Genomic DNA, 18,914 nt, shown 5'->3' with positions numbered 1-18,914 from the left:
CTTCTGTCTCTGTCCCTTTTCTAGGCACTGGGGATGCAGAAGTGTACAAAGCCAACAAAAGTCCCTGCCCTTGTAGACCTGACATTCTAGTGGCAGGAGGTAGACAGTGTGCTCATAAGTGTGTAACTTGGGTAATGTATGGTCAGATGGTGATGGGGCCATGGAGAAGAGTCAAGCAGGGAAGAGAGATAGGGAGTGCCAGAGGAGAAGAGAAGCTAATTGAAATAAAGTGACTAGGGAGGGCCCTCCTAGGAGTGAGCCATGCTGCCATATGAAGAAAAGCATTCAAGGGAGAGAAAAGTGTGCAAAGGCCCTGGGGTGGCTTGTGCTGGGTGTATTTGAGGACCAACTAGGAGGCCAGTATGGCTGGAGGGGAGCAAGTGAGGGGGAGATAAGGTCGGAGAGGTGATGGGCCCGATTGTGTAGGGCTACATAAGGCCATTGGATGGACATTAGCTTTTTTTCTGAGATGGGAAGGTTTGCATGGGGCGCTGTTATGATCAGACTCCTGTTTTAAAAAGATTTCCATTGTTCTGGTCCCTGTGAGTTGCAGAGACTTCAGGGGACAAAGTGGAAAGCAGGGAGACACTTGGGGACCACTGCAGTCTTCCAGATGAGATAGTGGTGGCTCGGACCAGGGTGCAAAGTCAGGATGCAATCAGATTCTGGACTTATTTGGAAAGTCAGAGCCAACAGGATCTGCTAATGGGTTGGATGTAAGATGTGGGAGGGAGAGATGCGTCAAGGATGACTCCGGGGTTTTTGGCCCTAGACGCTGGAAAGCTGAATTGTCAACAGTCCAAATGGGGCATATGTGGGAAGGCCAGATTCATGCTTCCATCTGTCCATCCGTTTATCCATCCATCCATCCATCCATCCATCCATCCACTGACCTCTGGATACCAGGCATTCATATTTTCTCTGGGGATGAGGTGGTGACCACCTGACAGGCGAGTTTCCTCCTCTCTTGGAGTCCAGTTTCATGAGAGGAGACAGAGACTCAGCAGTGAAACCAGTGCGGGGCTGGGCGCACTCCCAGGCAGGTTCTAGTGCTCTTGAGGGGGTTGCAGGTGTGACCTCAAGGGGACCCTCTCTGGACAGACGTTCTTACTCGCCTGTCTCCGTTACTTTTGGGTCTGCTCATTTTGTTAACGGAGAATAGCATGAAGTGTGTAAAATGGCACAGGCCCGTGGCCTTTGGGGGAGAAGACCCCCAAGAGTGGGGGCTGTGTGGTCACACAAGAGGCTGCCTTTTCTGAGGAGACACCTGGCCGTTCCGCCATCCATGCCTGGAGATGCCATAGCTCTCCCCTTCCCCATCCCAGGTCCTCCCTCGGCAGACCTGCGGCCTCTTCACGCACACCATCTTCTACAATGAGTACCCTGGTGGCTCCAGCGAGCTGGACAAGATCATCAACGGGGGCGAGCTCTTTCTCACCGTGCTCCTCAATCCTGTGAGTGCTCCGTAGCCCTTGGCTGGTGGTGAGGGGAGCGGCTGCCGGATGGCGTGTCTGCCACTGAGGCTGGCTTTCCTGGGCCTTGAGAGGAGGGGGTGGAAGCAGGTATGAGGGTCAGGAGTCGGGAAACCCACTCTGCGACCCTGGCTCTGTCCCTGCTCTGCTGCATGACCTTGGGAAGGCAATCCGAGTTGTCTTTTTTTTTTTTTCCCTTTCATAATCTTGTACTTCGAGGCAGTAGTGTTAGAATTTTTGTCTACGTTCTCCTTCCAGTCTTTGTATGTATAAATACACGAATGTTGTATATTAATATACATAGTCAATCATAAATCTACAAACTACATGTGTGTGTAATACACATGTAAAATACATATGTAAAATATGATACATATATTTTGAACTGTTCACCTGAACTTTCTGGCCCTCTCTTTCCTTACCTATAAAATGGAAATAACCATCCGTGCTTTAATACTGTTCAGTAGATGTTAAGTGGTAGTTGTATTCGGCTTTACGGGGTAACCGAGTACTCCTTGTTTTCCATGAACACTCCACAAAAAATATAAAAGAACCCAGTGACTGCACAGTAGGTCAGCTTCCCGTTTCAGGGTTTATAGAAGTTGGTGGTCAGTCAGACCTGGATTCACCTGGTTGTGCCTCGGCCAAGGTCACACCGCGAGTTTCTTAATGGCGCCAGTACACCTCGGACTGGTCGCAGCTTCGGTCTGCGAGCCACAGCAAGACGGGAAGAGTCAGAAGTGGGGTGGAGGTGCCTCAGGTGCTGACCAGCCCCGCCTCCCGCCTCCCCTCCCCTGGAGCAGATCAGCATTTTCATGACGCACCTGTCCAACTATGGGAATGACCGCCTGGGCCTGTACACCTTCAAGCACCTGGTGCGCTTCCTGCACTCCTGGACCAACCTCCGGCTGCAGACGCTGCCCCCCGTGCAGCTGGCACAGAAGTACTTCCAGATCTTCTCCGAGGAGAAGGACCCTCTCTGGCAGGTGGGCGGGGTGGTGGCCCAGGTGTCCTGTCGCAGAGACGGAATGCCCGCCACTCACAGGCACGCACTCCAGACACGGGCTTGGCCCCCACACCCTCGTACTCTCTCTCAAGTGCCAACTCAGGCGCACACTTGCTCACCAGCACGGGCACGCTTGCTTGCTCTCATGCACACGCGTGTACGCACCTCGCACACAGACCCACGTGCATGAGCACTCATGCACACCTTCTGAAAAAGCCTTACAAAACTGTAAAGGAACACAGTGTAGATCAAGTGGGGGTCAAAGCAACTGCCTGACCTAGTTAGGCTTTTTTTTTTTTTTTTTTAACATTTTACTTTTAAGTAATCTCCACACCCAGTATGGGGCTTGAACTCAAAACCCTGAGATCAAGAGTCACCTGCTCTATCAAATGAGCCAAGCAGGTGCCCCGTGTCCTGCTTAGACTCTTAGATAGTCCTTTATGCCCCTTCTCATGCTCATAGGCTCTGTACCACAGGAAAGGGGACTGATGAGAAGGTTTTGGGGGGGCACCTCTTGGGGACGTAGGCCGCTGGGGGTTGTGAAAATCCAGACACAGAAGCTAAGCTGGAATTGATGGCGGTCTCATGGTTCAGACCAGAGGTCAACAAACCATGACTCATGGGCCAAATCTGGCCTGAAGTCTGTTTTTGTAAATAAAGTTTTATTGAAATCCATCTACACCCATTCTCGTAAGTACTGCCGATGGCTGCTTTCATGCTGCAGCAACAGAATTGAGTAGCTGTGACAGAGACCAGATAGTACTCAAGGTTAAAATAGTTACTAACCACTTACCAATAGATTTACTAAACTCTGTAGAAAAGGTTTGCTGACCCCTGGTTCAGACACAGCTCATCCAGTTAAATTCAATAAGTGCTCATGAGCTCCTGCTACGTGCCCTGCACTGGGCTGAACTAGGGCTAACCAGAAGTGATCCCTGCCTGCTCGCAGCTCAGTGTCCTGAGCTGGGGATGTGACAAGGACACGCGTAGTTACTCTACCTGGCAGCACTGTAACAGCCACATATCCATGTGCAAGGAGAGTCCATTCATTGGGTTTGGGGCCCCCTAACATTCCCTCCACTGTTGTTTTAGGACCCCTGTGAGGATAAACGCCACAAAGACATCTGGTCCAAGGAGAAGACATGTGACCGCTTCCCAAAGCTCCTCATCATTGGCCCCCAGAAAACAGGCAAGTTTCTCTCCTCTTGGCCAGTGTCCCCCACTGCCTGCTATCTCAGCCACAGAATTTGGGGGACCGCCGTGCCCTGAGTCCACTCCCAAGCCATCTTCCCCCTCTTTCCCAGGAAGTGGGAGTGAAGTTGGGATGAACACGAACTGCCTGTCAGTATGGAAGTGGGGAGGGGGTGGAGGATGGGCATGGAATTTTCCTACCTGTCCTGAACCACCGCGTCAGGGAGCTCTCTCTGCACCTTCCTCGGAGTCTCTGAGTCTAGGCAGAAAAGCCCAGATCAGCCGTTCTGCAAATTTGAGCGATGGCAGGAAAAACTGGTTCAGTACAAAGAGGACTGGAATCAATTAGTCATGTCTGCCAGAGGCGCAAGAGGGAGAAGCACTGTATGGTTGCTAAGTCTTTGCCAACAAACACACTCTGAGGCATGAATAGGCCCTCCCATGTTATAGATCAAAACACCTGAGGCTCAGGGAAACTAAGTGGCCCCCCCTCCCCCGACACATTCAGTTAGGAAATGACGGATTCAAGTCTTGAATCCTTACCTCTATGACCCCCGAAGCTTCTACTCTTAACTAAACAAAACCCTATAGTCTCCTTCTCTTTCAAGATGTCTCCTCCTAGCGTATAAACCATACAGACTCACACACAGGAAAGGAATGAGCTCTCTGAAGGTCCTGTACAGTCAAGTGGGCAAGAGAGTATGAGTGAGGGAAGGGCACCCAGAAGAAAAGGCATTTGAGCCAAATTTCTTAGCCCTTCAAGAACTTCTTCACATCAACACATTGCAGGGTCTGGAGCTCCCTTTACTCTGAGCTCCTCCCGAGTGTCAGAGGATAGAGCCCAGAACTGGAAACCATCTAGTTCTGGGATTCTGGGAAGACACTAATGGATTGGGCATGGCTGCTGGAGTACAGGGGTTGGAAGGATTCTGAGGCCAAGTTCCTGTTTAGTGTTTAGAAGGCCGTGATGGATTACTGATGTCTACAGTGGATGCAGGAGTTGGGATACCCACATGCATGCCTTGTATTTGCCATCCGGGGTTTCATAAAATCCTTTGATCATATAGATGAAGAAACTAAGCCCCAGAGAAGGAAAGGGACTTTCCCGGGATCTCCCAGTGAGGCACGGAGAGCTGGATTCAGAACCTAGGATCCCAGGCTCCTTCCTTGTGTTTGGGGCTGGGCCCTGGTCTCAGCTGCCTTCTATCCCTGCAGGCACCACAGCCCTCTACCTGTTCCTGGGCATGCACCCAGACCTCAGCAGCAACTACCCCAGCTCAGAAACCTTTGAGGAGATCCAGTTTTTTAATGGCCACAACTATCACAAAGGCATCGACTGGTGAGTGGCCCTTTCTCTCCAGAGCTGGATGGGAAGGCAGTCACGGAGACTACCCGGGAGGAGGTCTGCTCTGGTCACAGCAGGAAGCAGCTGGCACTTACTCACCCACAGCCAAAGTTCCTGTAAACAGGGACAAAGCTCAGTGACCCTTGGATCATGATGTTGGCGCCTTGTCACCAGCTGGGACGTTTGATGAGGAAGCCCTTTGCCCCTTTACATTATCGCCTGGGGTCAGAGACTGCTGGAAGTCTGAACCAACCCCGCCCTTGCTTGCCGACAAACATCCTGCATCCCATTGGATGATAGGGACTTGTCCAAGGTCCCAAGAGTTGAGGACAGAGCAGGGGCTAAAATCCAAGTGTTCTGACCTGAGAGCTGGCCCTTCTCAACTGTGTTTTGACAGTGGAGCCGGGCTGTGTTCTTGTGAGCCCTTCAGAGGGGCTTGCTAGCCCTTGGGGGGTTGCCTGGAGAGGTGGTGGTTGAAATTGCAGCTTCCCTCCAGAACCCGTCACCCAAGGTTACCGCGGGGTGTGGAGCCTACGTGGGGAAAGTCTTACACTCTGAGTCTTTCAGTGTGTATCTTTCTCCACTATTTGCCTTTTCTTACCCTACGTGTGTATCATTACTCTTGTTTATTATGCTAACATCAGTGGTTTACCTGGGCGGAGAGATTATGGGCATTGTTTGGGATGGTTTTTTTTGTATTTTTCTCTCTTTCTTTTGTCTATCATCTCTCTCTCTCTACCTACCTACGTGCCTACCTCTAATCTCTAATGTGTCTACTGTCTCTTGTCTAAAACCCATTGTAGCCCCTGGAAATCACCTTTCTTCGGATTTTAGGGAGGTAATATGGTGCGACACCATATATTCAGCAACGCTTTCAGCAGGTCTGGGATGGCACCCCATTAGCAAGCACCCCAATAGCACATATATCAGTTAATGTGTCTATTAGCAAACTCTGTGAATATTTACTAATAAGTCAGGTTTTGCTGCCAAATGGCTTTGCTACAAATGTCGGCGGGGGGTGGGAAGGCTCTGTTTTCAGAGCTTTCTCAATTTCGGTGTTATAGACAATGGTGGGTGTACAGATGCTGTTTCATAAAGAAAATTCAGAGATGCACCTGAAACTAATATAACACTGCATATTAATGAACTGGAATTTAAAAAAAAAAAAAGAAAAATAAATAAATAAGGAAATTCAGAAATAGGAGGGAGCTAGCTATTCCTTGGCCCCATTCCCAGGATTTTGATTTTGTCGGTAGGTATGGGGTGGGGTGCAGGAATCTCACAGGCTCCCAGGGCGTTCTGATAAAGGCATCCCTGGGACCTCCCTGGAGAAACCCTGTCTCACAGGATACAGGAGGAATCCTACAATCTCACCTAAGGTGGGTCTTTGGGCTTTGGCTCCCATGAACCCCTGAAGTTGTACTTCTTTTTTTTTTTATGTTTATTTATTTGTTTGTTTATTTATTTAGAGACTAAGAGTGTGCTCAAGCGGGGGTGAGGGGAGGGCAGAGAGAGAGGGAGAGAGAGAATCCCAAGCAGTCTCCCTGCTGTCAGCACAGAGCCCAACGTGGGGCTGGCTCTCACCACGAGATCATGACCTGAGCTCAAATCAAGAGTTAGATGCTTAACCAACTGAGCCACCCAGGCACCCCTGTGTTTGTACGTCTATTTTGCCTGAGTAGATGCCCCTGGTAGGGTCTGGAGTGTTGGTTGAGTTTTCCAAGATGTCCTCAACTCAGAGGTGGTCCCAAAGGACTGGCGTGGACGTTACTCTGGGTGAGATACGGGAGGTTTATCTGGAAAGCCATGAGGCTGACCTATGTGAGGCCGGGGAAGGGTGTGGCTGGCAGGAGGTGACACACTCCCCCTTTCTTTGTCTCCTGGTCCACAGTGACAGCCTAGAAAGTGCCGTTCTAGGTCAGGAAAGAAACCCTGTACTCTGGGGGCAGCTAAGGGTGCTCCTCCAGTCCATGCTGGCCCTTTCTGGGGTTGGAGGTGTCCCAGCTCTCCCCCTCGAGGCAATGGGAGTTAAGGCCCTGTCAGTTTAACTGGGAGCATCTTGTTTAGGTTCAAAGACGCGACCCCCATCCCATGCCTTACAAGCCATATCACTTCCGTAAGTCTTCATATCCTCCTGACTCCAAGGTCCCCCCTGGAAAGGAGTGGATTCGAAAATGGGAGACTGCCGAGTGGCCGTGTGTGCAGAATCCCTACCAGAAGCGAGTCCGTGGGATCACTGTGCTCTGCTTGCTTTTCGAAGTTCTACCCCCAGTGACCCTCACCTCACTCTCTCATGCCCCCCTCATGAGTCTTACCTGTGAGCTCTTCTGTCTGGGCTTCCTGCAGGTACATGGAGTTCTTCCCCATCCCCTCCAACACCACCTCTGACTTCTACTTTGAGAAAAGCGCCAACTACTTTGATTCGGAAGTGGCGCCCCGGCGGGCAGCCGCTCTGTTGCCCAAGGCCAAGGTCCTGACCATCCTCATCAACCCAGCAGACCGGGCCTATTCCTGGTACCAGGTGAGCTGGGGCTGGGGCGGAGCCCTGGGTGGGGGCACGGGGCTCTGTCCACCACGCAGCTACTCACTCACTCATTCAACAAACATTTAGTAAGCACCTACTATGTGTCAGGCCCAAGCTAGGAACGGGGTGGTGGGTAAGAATGGAGCCCCTCCTCCACAGTGCCTCCAGCCTAGTAGAGGAGACAGACAGAAATCCACGACGCATCCCAGCCAGCAGTGACCTGGCCACCCTCCCAGCTTCATCGCGGCTCCTGCCTCTGATTCTGACCAATAAGACGTGGAGGCTGGTTCCACCCTAATGAAATGGAGGTTTGCTGAGCAGTGACCATACTAACTGGCCTCCTCACTGGGCACTGGTGGGGGGACGGGTATTCAGAGAAAGATAAGGCATAGGACTCCCCATTCATGGCAGAAGCTGCAAACACCGGATCAGGTAAGGAATTCACCCAGACTATTGTCTGTGCCAGAGAGGGTATGACTCCTACCTCCTACTTGACTATGTAAGAACTAGAACTTTCTTTAACTTCGATGACCTAACTTAATTTTTTCGAGTACCATTCCACTAGGCTGACAGGAAAGCTTAGACCTGAGCCTTTTGAGGGTTTCCTCCCCTGCCTGCCAATCTTCCTGGGATTGTGATCCAGTGCCAGGGTATGGGGGGTGGGTAGCTGGTCCACCAGCTGGTCCTGGATGGCCTCCTCAGGCCTGGCCACTTTGGGAACTTCCCTGCCACCCTCTGAGCCTGTCTGTCTGGGTTCTTCAAATGGCCAGCCACTTCCTCTCTGGGGCTTTGCTGTGTCCACGGAGCCAGCAGGTATAGACCCTACGTGCTCTCTGGTCCCACAGGGCCCCCTTCTCTCACTCCCCACCCTGAGATGTGTATGAGTGTCAGTGTGGGTGTGGGGGCTCATGAGAGTTACCCCTAGTGGGCAGGCTCCTGGTCTCTGGATGCTGACGGCCCAGGACATTGTTTTAGGTGGTTCAAACATGGCATTTTCCCCGTTTTGATTCTTTCCCAGTCCTGTCTTAGTCTGCTCGGGCAGCCGCAACACAGTATCATGGATTGGGGGGCTTAAACAACAGAAATGTATTTCTTACAGTTGTGGAGGCTGGTGGATTCAGTTCCTGGTGAGAGCGCTCTTCCTGCTTTCAGATAGCCACCTTCTCACTGTGTCCCCACAGGGCAGAGGTGGGGGGGGTGGGGAGAGGAGAGAGGGGGGGTAGAGAGAGAGAGAGAGAGAAGGACGGAGGGAGTGCTCTTTGGTGTGACTTCTTATAAGGGCACTAATCCCATCATAGTGGCCCCACTCTCATGACCTCATCTAACCCTAATTACCTCCCAAAGTTCCCACCTCCAAATACTAACATTTAGGAGGTAGAGCTTCAACATATGAATTCGGGGGAGGGGACACACATATTCAGTTCCTAAAACTGTCTGATTTCTATAAAGGAGACACTCTCAGTTTGGGGTAAATGTCTCTTCAGTCCTTTCTCACACTGCTAAGCTCTGTTTTCAACAAAGAGAGCACAAGCTTCGGGCTCAGGGCCTGTAGCAGACATTTGTATCTGGCTGGCATTTGAGAACGCTGCTTTATTTTTATTGCTTTTATGAATGATTACCTTCTTTATGTGACAACTGATTCTGGTTGTCTATTTATGGAGGCAGTAGAGAGTTTTATATTGAAATAGATTTATGTGAATAAGAAAGATGAGTCGATGTAAATCAAAAGTATATTGACATTGGCACACGCAGGCGGTTTGTGGATATGGCAGAAATCCGAGAGGTGGTGAGCAGAAGACCAACATTTGGAAACTCTGATCTAGTCCAACTCCCGTCTTGCAAAGATGGGAAAGCTAGGGCTCCAAGGGCCATGTCTTCCCCAAGTCAAAGAGCAGTGAGAGGCAGAGCCAGAACTTGAACCCATGGCTGCTGGTTCTAGTCCAGAGTGTTCTGGCCACTCCACGGCTGCCGCCCCAAGAAAGCCTCTTCCTTTGTGGCCTTCATGTGACATTCTGACCCTCTCCCCTTGCACACAGCACCAGCGAGCCCATGACGACCCAGTGGCCCTGAAGTACACCTTTCACGAGGTGATCACGGCTGGGCCTGACGCGTCCGTGAAGCTGCGTGCCCTCCAGAACCGCTGCCTGGTCCCCGGCTGGTACGCCACCCACATTGAGCGCTGGCTCAGCGCCTTTCACGCCAACCAGGTAGCTGCCTGTCCCTGACCCTTGGGAGGGCGCTCACAGTACTGGCTTGTAGCAGCTGGCAGAGAGCCTCAAATCTTGTGTCAGTCTCAGGGCCAGATATGCCCTCATTGGCGAGCTAGACCTTCGGGGTCTTCCAAGGTTTCATTTTTGTTTATCCCAAGGCTGGTGTGTGAGAATCCCCTGAGCCCTTGTCACATTACAACGGGCTCTATGTCCCTGAGGGGACTCTGAAAGCCCTGGGGTAGGTAGCCCTCCTCGGAGGAGGGGAAGGATATGGTGATGTAGTGAGAGCCTGGTTGGAAAGGTAGGCAGGGTCAGATCACAGGCATTTTAGGGAAACCCTTGGAGGGTTTATGCAAGAGAATGAGAGAGGCAGAGAGGTGTATGGTAGGGTTGTGAGGGGCAAGCCGTGCTTGGGTGATAGCTTCATCTCTAGGAGAAGATGACATTGGTCCAGGGAAGCTGGCAGAGAGCTGGACTGTAGAAGACTGAGGCGTGGGGACACCTGCCATTCAGAAGCGGAAGATAAGGTAGAGGCTATAGAGTGCAGAGTCCCCAATTTGTGACTGTGGCTGCTGACCAGAAGATGGGGAACCTATTTGCCACTAGAGTAAACACACACCCATATCATCCTTCTCTTTTTTCTCTTTCTTCCAGATTCTGGTCTTGGATGGCAAACTGTTGCGAACAGAACCCGCCAAAGTGATGGACACAGTGCAAAAGTTCCTTGGGGTGACCAACACTATTGACTACCACAAAACCTTGGCGTGAGTGTTGCCTTGGCTTTTCGATAGGGTGATTTTCTGAGCAGACACCTGGACCAAAAAGCCAAAGGCTTGAATGATTATGGAAGAGACACAGATTAGTTAGAGTTAGCAAGTGTTAGGAAGCATGCATATCCCTGATAGCTGTCTAGCAGAAAAGCTAATATTAATATCACTTGGGTCATATTAATAAAGGTATCAACTCAAAAAAAAAAAAGGAGGTGATGAATATGTTCTACTCTGGTCAGTCCCAACCCTGAGGTTTTCTTTTCAGTCTGTGCTGAACATTTTCAGAATCTTTTACTGAAGTAAGTTAGACTACCATTAAACAGCCCCAGTTCCCCATAAGGGTTTCTTAGCATTAGATTTTGACTTAGTTATAATTTCAGGAAAAGGAAACTATGAGTATTGGTGACGGCTCATAATCCCACTCACTCAGAACCTGGCACAAGTGCACTGAGAATGCCCTCCCCAGATTGAGTAGGTGCCGGCCTGTGTTGCAGGAGCTAGGGAGTCGTGTCTCCTAGTGCTATGTCCCAGACAATGACTCATGCGGCTGGATGGAGGTGGGGGGGGGGGGTCTCAAGAGAGGGAGGAATAAAGTCACCTTCCCTGGCTACCTTTTTGGGAAGGTCATGTTGTAAGAATGTTCCTTCTCACTCTCTTGGAAGTTGAAGGTAAAGAAAGTCACCTTAAGGCAGACAGGAACAGCAGCTAAGGGAGGGCTGTGGCATCAGAGATGCCTGGGTTAGGATCCCAGACCTGTTGCTTCTTTAGCTGTATGACCTCGGGCAAGTGTCTTCGCTCCTTCAAACCTCACTCTCCTCATCTGTAAATTGGAGACAAAGGTGATAATTCCTGCCACCCAAGGGTCACTGTATTGAACAAAGCACGTGTGTGGAACTCATAGCTCAGTGCCTGGCACGTACTGATGCTCAGAAATCCTCTCCATCATCGTCTTCCTCCTTTATGCCTACCCTGTGACCCATCCAGAAATCCCTGTCTCCCTCACCAAATGTGAATTCTGTTTCCTGGCTCTTCTCATGCCCAAGAAGCTCCTAATGGTTCCTGATCTGGGGTTGAATTCCGATGCCAGCATGCCTCCTCCCCTCCCCTTGACAGCTTCAGATCTCATCTCTCCCCAACAAAAGCCTTCGAAGGCCCAGCATGACTTCGAATCCTGAAGGCAGTCTTGCTTTGCCATTTCTGAAATTTAGTCCAAAAGCCAGAACTTCTCAGTGATGAGCATGCTTAAGTACAACAAAAATCCCCACGAAGCTTTTTTTCCCTGTTGGGTTCTTGGGTGAAAGAAGTTGCTCAGCCCTGCGTAGGAGAATGCTCAGAAAAGATTTCCCAGGATCCTCTGGGATTCTGTTATGGGTCGCTGAAGGGACGGACTCACGCTGCTCCACCAGGACAAGAGAAGGCTCAGAACATGCGAGCTGCCTTCTGCTAGGAAGAAGGGGCAGGGGTGTTGAGTGTAGCCCAAGGGCAAAACTCAGGCCAGCGGATGCAAACACCAGCCCCACACATCTCTCTGTGGGTTCCAGAGTGTGCTTGGGGTAGTGGGCTTCATAGTCTAGGCTTTTGCCCTTCCTGGGGTCTGTGAACGTTGCCTTAAGGTGGGAGGGGGATGGGCTGAGCCAGCTCCCATCCATAGGCTTTCCCCAACTCCACAGGTTTGATCCAAAGAAAGGATTTTGGTGCCAGCTGCTCGAAGGAGGAAAAACCAAGTGTCTGGGCAAAAGCAAAGGCCGGAAATACCCAGAGATGGACCTGGATGTAAGTGGACGCACTGCCTGTGGCAGCTGGATAACCGGAGGGGGTCCCTGACTGGCGGGGATCCCCTCTTCCCTTTACCATGCACTCAGCACCTTTTTTTAATTTTTAATGTTTATTACTTTGTTTTTGAGAGAGGGAGACAGAGTGTGAGTGGAGGAGGGACAGAGAGAGAGAGGGAGACAGAATCCGAAGCAGGCTCCAGGCTCTGAGCTGTCAGCACAGAGCCCAATGCAGGACTTGACCTCATGAACTGTAAGATCATGACCTGAGCCAAGCGACTGAGCCACCCAGGCGCTCTGCCATGTGCTCAGCGCGCCTTAATGGCCTTGGCATTTCTTGGATGGTATTCTCTTATTTATTTATTTATTCATTCATTCATTCATTCATTCATTCATTTATTTATTTATTTTGAGGGAGAGAGCGGGGAGAGGGCCAGAGAGAGAGGAGAGAAAGTGTCCCAAGCATGCTCCACACTGTCAGCCTAGAGCCCGACACGGGGCTCAGTCCCACAAATCGTGAGATCATAACCTGAGCCAAAATGAAGAATCAGATGCTTAACTGACTGAGCCCCCCAGGTGCCCCTTGGATGGTGTTCTTAAAAGGAGGAAATAGAAGCTAGGACATGGTGGGTCAGGAATGGCTTAGTCAAGTGAGTATTTATTACCTTCTGCCAAGGGCTGAGTGCTGTGGGCTTTGAGGATGATTCAGACATGTGCTTTGCCTTCAAGGGACTCCTAGTCTAGGAGGGAGACTAGTCACACACACCAATAAGATGCAGGCCAGCAAGTGCTTCACGCAGCAGGGGAGCTGCACACAAGTACTGTGGGAATTCAGAACACGGAGATGCCACTGGAAGCTGATGGGGCGGGGGGAGCGGTAAGGGAGGGGAGGGGCTCTGGGGTTGGGCCTGTGAGGACGGGGGTGACACCGGACCTGGGCATAGAGGAATCCCTATTCTTGCAGGAGAGTGTCCAAAGGATGCAGGGGAGAGGTTGCACGCTGTGACTCTCAGTTGCCCCGGTTTTAATTAATTCTCTCTTTTCTCCCTATCACGAGAACTTTTACCTTGTGTAATTGTATTTTGGCGCCCTGCCCTATAGGAGTTTTCTCTTGGAAGCTACCATTTTCAGAAAGACTGTGAATGAAAGGTGTATGGGTGGACGCGGACAGAGTGGTGGGGAGGGATCCCTCTTGAATCAGCTTGTCACTGAGATCTGAACTCTCCTTCCCGTTCCAGTCCCGCGCCTTCCTGAAAGACTATTATCGGGACCACAACATCGAGCTTTCTAAGCTGCTGTACAAGATGGGCCAGACACTGCCCACCTGGCTGCGGGAGGACCTCCAGAACACCAGGTAGCCACGGCCACCTCAGCCACACTGAACGTTTGTGATGGCCTGGACGGCCTGCCGCATGCTGAGCCAGACTGACCTGCAGAGTGGGGAGCTGGGCCTGGGCTGGCCAAGCACTTATGAGCAATACTCAGCTGAGGCCCAGGCAGGGCCAGGAGAAGAGCCCAGGCAGGTCCGCAGGCACTTGAGAGCATCCAGTGCCGGGTCTGTGGCCTACAGGACCTCCTTAGCCACCAGGGGTCCGTTCCGTTCACAGCCTTCCATGGGGAGGCCACTTCCTGTTGGGGGGAGGCCACTTCCTGGTAGGAGGGAGTCCGTGAGACTCTTTTCTGTCCCTCACTGTGTTCTACCAACCACACCCTCCCCGTCATCCCATCACTCCCTGCCCCGGGCAGGGTATCCCCTCAGTATTAGCTGCCCTATTTTCCCCGTCCTCCAGACAATAGGGAGAAGAGCCCAGCTGGGCCTTTTGCCAAACCAGGGAGAGAGACTGGATGCTTCCCTGACTGTTTTGAGCCAGGCACTTCAGAGGGGTCAGCGGGGGACCCAGAGTCACTAGGCTGGATGTGGGGGTGGCCACCTCAAGAGAATTCTGGACCTCCTCACACATTCTGGTTAATACTTTCACATCTCACCTTCCCTTTTGGGTAAAGGATCGCTGATTCCTACAGTATCCACCCAGTCCTTGGGGCCTTCTTCAGGACCCCGGGGCACCGCCATGCCATTTGGACCCAGAGACCCAGGCCTCCCTACCCCTGTTCCTCACCCTGGGATATGACGTGTGGTGTTTCCTGTGGTAAAAGACTGAGGCGGTTCAGAAGTCTGCCAGTATACATGTCCCAATGTACATATGCTGTCCCCACGCCCACCCAACCTTGGCCCCTGGCAGACACTAGGCAGAGTGGGTGAGACTGCTGTCCATGGCTTTGCCCCAGCTACCTGTGGCCAAGGGCTCCTAGAGACCCCCTTAACCCCCTCCCAAATACTAAGAAGCTAAAGTATTTTAATATTTTGTTTTTTCTTGGTGCCAGAGTTTATACCCTGGGTGCTGGGGTCGCACTGTGTTTTATATATATATATATATATATACATACATATATATATATAAAATGTGTATATATATATATTCTATTTTTTTTGGTTGGGTTTATTTTTAATTCAGTCATACAAAATGGTGGCAAGCCCCAGTGTCACATCTCAGTGCTAGAGAATGGGATTGTAGGATGGAGGAGGGCGTGTGTCTTCATATGTCCGGGCCTCCAGGAGACAGTTTGGAGGTGTCCCTTGGAGAGGTCTCTGTTCCTTCCCCAAGTGTCGCGGTTGTCCTGGGGCTACCGCGGGTGAACTGAGGTGGTGAGATGAACAGGAGAGACCTACTCCCTCCAGGAAACCTGGCCTCGTGAAGCGCAGTGACCCTGGAGGAATTCTGGCCAAAGGCAACAGCAGGGCTGGGGCGGGAGGCTGGGGGGCCGAAGGCCAGCCTGTCCCCTCCCCCTCATATGGTGCTAGGTTGGGAGCTGCCTTGGGAGCCGGACTGCCCGCTGGGACCCACTGAACTGTCTCCAGGCCCCCCTCCCCCGCCACAGACCATGGGATCTCGGGGCTGTTTTCTGGTTAGGGTCTGCTCCTACCCCCTTCTTTAACAATGTGAAGTGACGAAGGCTGGGCGCCTGTCCCCAGCCCCTCCCACTGCCAGGTTAGCTTCCAGCCCACCTCCAGGAATCCCTTTCTGGAGAGCCTTGTCCTGTTCGGAAGACTCTAGCATCTTGGGGCTGGAAGGGTCCTTTGACGGGTATGGAAACAGGTCCAGAAAGGGGAGGCGGCCTCCTTGGCCGATGTCTCAGAACTGGGTGCACGCGGAGCTGAGAACTGAATCTGAGGCTCCTGATTCTGGGTCCAGTGCTCTTCTTCCAATGCCACACTGCCTCTGAGCCCATCCTTGGGACCCTACTCTGTGCCAGGTTCCTGTCCCTCCCTCAGTCACACCGTGGTCATTCCAGGATAGGGGACAAACCACTCCTTCCCAGCCAGGGTGCCTTTGAGCCTTCTCAGTTCCTGATCTGCATTTTCAGTCCTGCCTTGCTCTCCCTAAGAGGTCCTTCCCCAGTGTGCAGGGGGCCAGGTCTGGCTGAGCTCTGAACCCGTCCCCTCTTTTCAAGTTCTTCCCTGGGTGGATACTCAGCAGAACAGCTGCGTGTGGGTCCGCTGTCCTGCGAGAGAAGCCTTCCCATCATGCTTCTCCTCGGGGCCTTTGAGCCTGGGAACCCCAGGCAGTGTCGACCCCGCCGGGGATGAGGAACAGAGTGTCTGAGGACAGGGTGGTGTGCCTGCTTGTACGCCCGTGAACGCTTGCTGGTGCCACGGCCCAGACTCGCAGGACGGGGTCTTCCGTAGTGCAGACCCCAGCGTCGTCCCCCACCTTCGAGCTCCATGGCCTGTGAAGAGCTCGCAGCTCCCACCTGTTGAAATGTACCCTCTGTGTCTAGATGCCTGCTCCCACCTCCGGGAGCTCAGAAGGCCTGGAGGGCAGGCAGCTCCATTTCTCTCCGCCTCTGGCTCCAGGAAGGAGCGGGCAGTTTTGAGACCCTGTAGGACCCTGTGGGAGCAGAGGAAATATTGGAGCATTTTGTCCAGGCCCTTCTGGGAGGCTAGGGACTTGACCTGCCCCATGTTCTAGGTCTGTCTGGTCACTGCGACTTCCTTTCCCACTGATGAATCTTTCTTGTGGACCCACTGCCAGGACCTGTGGATATTGGGGAGGGGGACAGATAAATCCCTCTAGGGGCTCTCAGCTACTGAGCACACAGATCCTCCACACGAGAGGTGCAAATGGGTACAGCATCGCAGCATCTTTAATGTTCACTAATTCACTGTGTTTGGCCAAAAAATAAAAGAGAGAGAGAGAGAGGGAGAAAGAGAAATAGCTTAAGTCATGTAGCTGACTCCACCATCCATTCTGCCATCTTTTCCACAAGCCTTTGCTGGGGGAGGGCACAGGTGTCATGGTCACCTGCAGCTGCCCGAGTCACCTGGGGTTCTAGAGCCGCCCGTAGTGCAGGCGTCTTGTGCTCGGAGGGTGAGCCTGAAGTTTAAAGATGGGCCTCTTCTAAGCCTGTGCGTCGGAGGGCCAACACCTCCGGGGCCCAGATGAGGGAGCAGTGGTCTGTTTCCAGTGGAGGAAAACTAGGCTGACCCCCCCAGAGATTGGTGGTCTCAGTGGGGAGGGGTCCCCCATGGGTTCGTTGGTAAAGGAGCAAGTGAAAACACGTTTTACCAATTCTTTTATTTTGAACACCCAGTACCCTCCATCTAGATTTCAAATGAACACGTTGTCGCATTTGTTTTCTCTCTCTCTCTCTCTCACTCTCTGTGTGTGTATATTTTTTTTCTGAGTTAGTTTAAAAGTAAGTTGCTGCAAATATCATGAGACTTTACCAAAACGCTTCCGCCTGGGTCCCCTAAGAGTTAGGACGTTGTCCTCCATAATTGGCCTGTAGCACACCAAGACCGCAGTGATTTCCTAAGAACATCCGCTGTTCAGTCTATATTCACTTGTCCCCCAGGTAACTCATACCTGGTTTGGGAATCAGGATCCTGTCAAGGTGCATATATGGTACCTTATAACTGTGGTTGTCGCTCAGTCTCTTGAAATGCTGAAAAATCCTCTCTCTGCTCACTTTGATTTTTTTTAAATGACGTTGTTTCTGAGGAGAGCAGGCCTGCTGTCCTGTCCGAGTCCCACATGCTGGGTCTGTCTGATCATTTCTTCATGGTGTCATAGAATATGTTCCTCCAGCCCCTGTCTTGTCAAGGGGAATTCAGGCCGTATGGATTTTTGCCTTTTGTGCTGACTCGACAACTTCATCCCGGCCTGAGATGCCCCTCTGCCGTCACCTGTACCAAGTGCCAAACCGGCAGAAGGGCTGGATGGGGTTCCAGGAGCTCAGGGGAGGGCAAGGGGGTGGCCATTGCAGCTGGCCCTGGGTGCCCCCTAGGGGGAGGAGGCTGGGCCCTCTGGGAAGGAGATGCCTCTGGCTCAGAAAACCCTGTGCTACCTGCTCTGATCCTGGCGATGGACCACACAGCACCAAATAGAGTCAGTCCCTCTCTCTCTCTCTCTCTCTCTCTCTCTCTCTCTCTCTCTCTCTCTCTCTGTGTCTCCCTCTTTCTGTGTTTTGTGGCCTCCTGGTTTTTACTTCCCAGAGGCCCATGGTCTGTGTGCACTGGAGCAGAGCCAGGCCCCTGGGATGCACCAGGGAAGGGCCTAGCTGGGGAACTGCCTCCCCCAGGCTGTGGTGTGAGGAGAAGAGCACTGGGCTGGAGGCAGGAGATGTGAAATTTCGTCCCAACTGGGTACATTTAGTAGCTGCGTGACGGTTTTTTTCCCAGGGCCTCAATTTCTCCACTTGTAGCATGAGCAGATGGGGCTAAAGCAGGGGTTTTCAAATGTCAAAGAAGGAAGCGGGTCTGCTCTAGGTGAAGTGAGGGTGGAGGGCCCAGGCCCCCGCCCTCAAGGCAATGCTGGGTGCCTGGTTTGCAGCCCCGGGCTGGCTGTCCCCCCAGGGCTTGCCCTTGCCAGCTCCGACAGCCAGAGATGTTTTTAGTTCCCACAGGGGACGGGCATGGGCTTTGTGAAGGGTCATCGTCAAGGGTCTGGGGAGACTCTGGCTGTGTTTTATCCTAATGAGTTCATCCCTCCCTCTTTCCTTCCTCTCTCTGGCCCTTGAGGAGAATGAAGGAGGAGAGGGTTTTCTATGACTGTGCTAGCTTTTATTATAAGCAAGAGGGCTCCTTTTGTAATTTGTGCATGAAATTCATGTCATTTCCTGGGGAGAGGAGAGGGCTGACTGGAGAGGGTGGGGGGCACACTAGGGGAGCAGACAGAGGTTTCCTTCCCTTGTGTGGGGTGGGGAGAGGGGGGAGAGGGGATGCTACCCAGCTCACCCGATCAGGGCTCTCGAACCAGCCGTTTTGGGTTGTGTTAAAAGTGGGAACCTTCCTCCATTAATGTACAATCTCGAACTAACTGCTAATAAAGTGGGGTTCTATTTGTATGCACTGGTCATGTCTGTCTTGTCTCTCTGAACTTTTTGAAAGGCCTGCAGGGGAGGGGTGGAGATCCAGGGGGTCTGCACCACAGCCAGTGTGGCCACCCTGTGGATGGTGACGGGGGGAGAAGGCATTTTACTCTTTGATGCTGTTTCCCTCGTCTCTGAGGGATATGGAGGAAGTTGGGCTCACTGGCTGTTCCTGGAGAACCGGCTTAAAATGCA

The 18,914-nt window shown here is 52.1% G+C and overlaps 1 protein-coding gene across 7 annotated transcripts in view; it reads left to right on the top strand.

The window, feature by feature from the left end:
* Positions 1–18,704, top strand: part of NDST1 (N-deacetylase and N-sulfotransferase 1) — a 62,482-nt gene extending 43,778 nt beyond the window's left edge. For 6 of the 7 annotated variants that reach the window (XM_027077234.2, XM_053200219.1, XM_027077243.2 and 3 more), the window contains 9 exons: positions 1,326–1,454; positions 2,276–2,458; positions 3,571–3,667; positions 4,885–5,008; positions 7,361–7,535; positions 9,575–9,745; positions 10,403–10,512; positions 12,189–12,291; positions 13,529–18,704. In XM_027077234.2, coding sequence (XP_026933035.1) covers positions 1,326–1,454; positions 2,276–2,458; positions 3,571–3,667; positions 4,885–5,008; positions 7,361–7,535; positions 9,575–9,745; positions 10,403–10,512; positions 12,189–12,291; positions 13,529–13,648 — 1,212 coding nt within the window. In that variant the 3' untranslated portion in view covers positions 13,649–18,704. The remainder of the gene's footprint in view (positions 1–1,325; positions 1,455–2,275; positions 2,459–3,570; positions 3,668–4,884; positions 5,009–7,360; positions 7,536–9,574; positions 9,746–10,402; positions 10,513–12,188; positions 12,292–13,528) is intronic. The other variant, XM_053200234.1, reaches the window with a different exon arrangement.
* Positions 18,705–18,914: the final 210 nt, after the last annotated feature.

The sequence above is a fragment of the Acinonyx jubatus genome, chromosome A1 (assembly GCF_027475565.1).
Source record: "Acinonyx jubatus isolate Ajub_Pintada_27869175 chromosome A1, VMU_Ajub_asm_v1.0, whole genome shotgun sequence".
In the NCBI taxonomy this organism is placed as follows: Eukaryota; Metazoa; Chordata; class Mammalia; order Carnivora; family Felidae; genus Acinonyx; species Acinonyx jubatus.
This window is presented reverse-complemented; position numbering and strand designations above follow the sequence as displayed.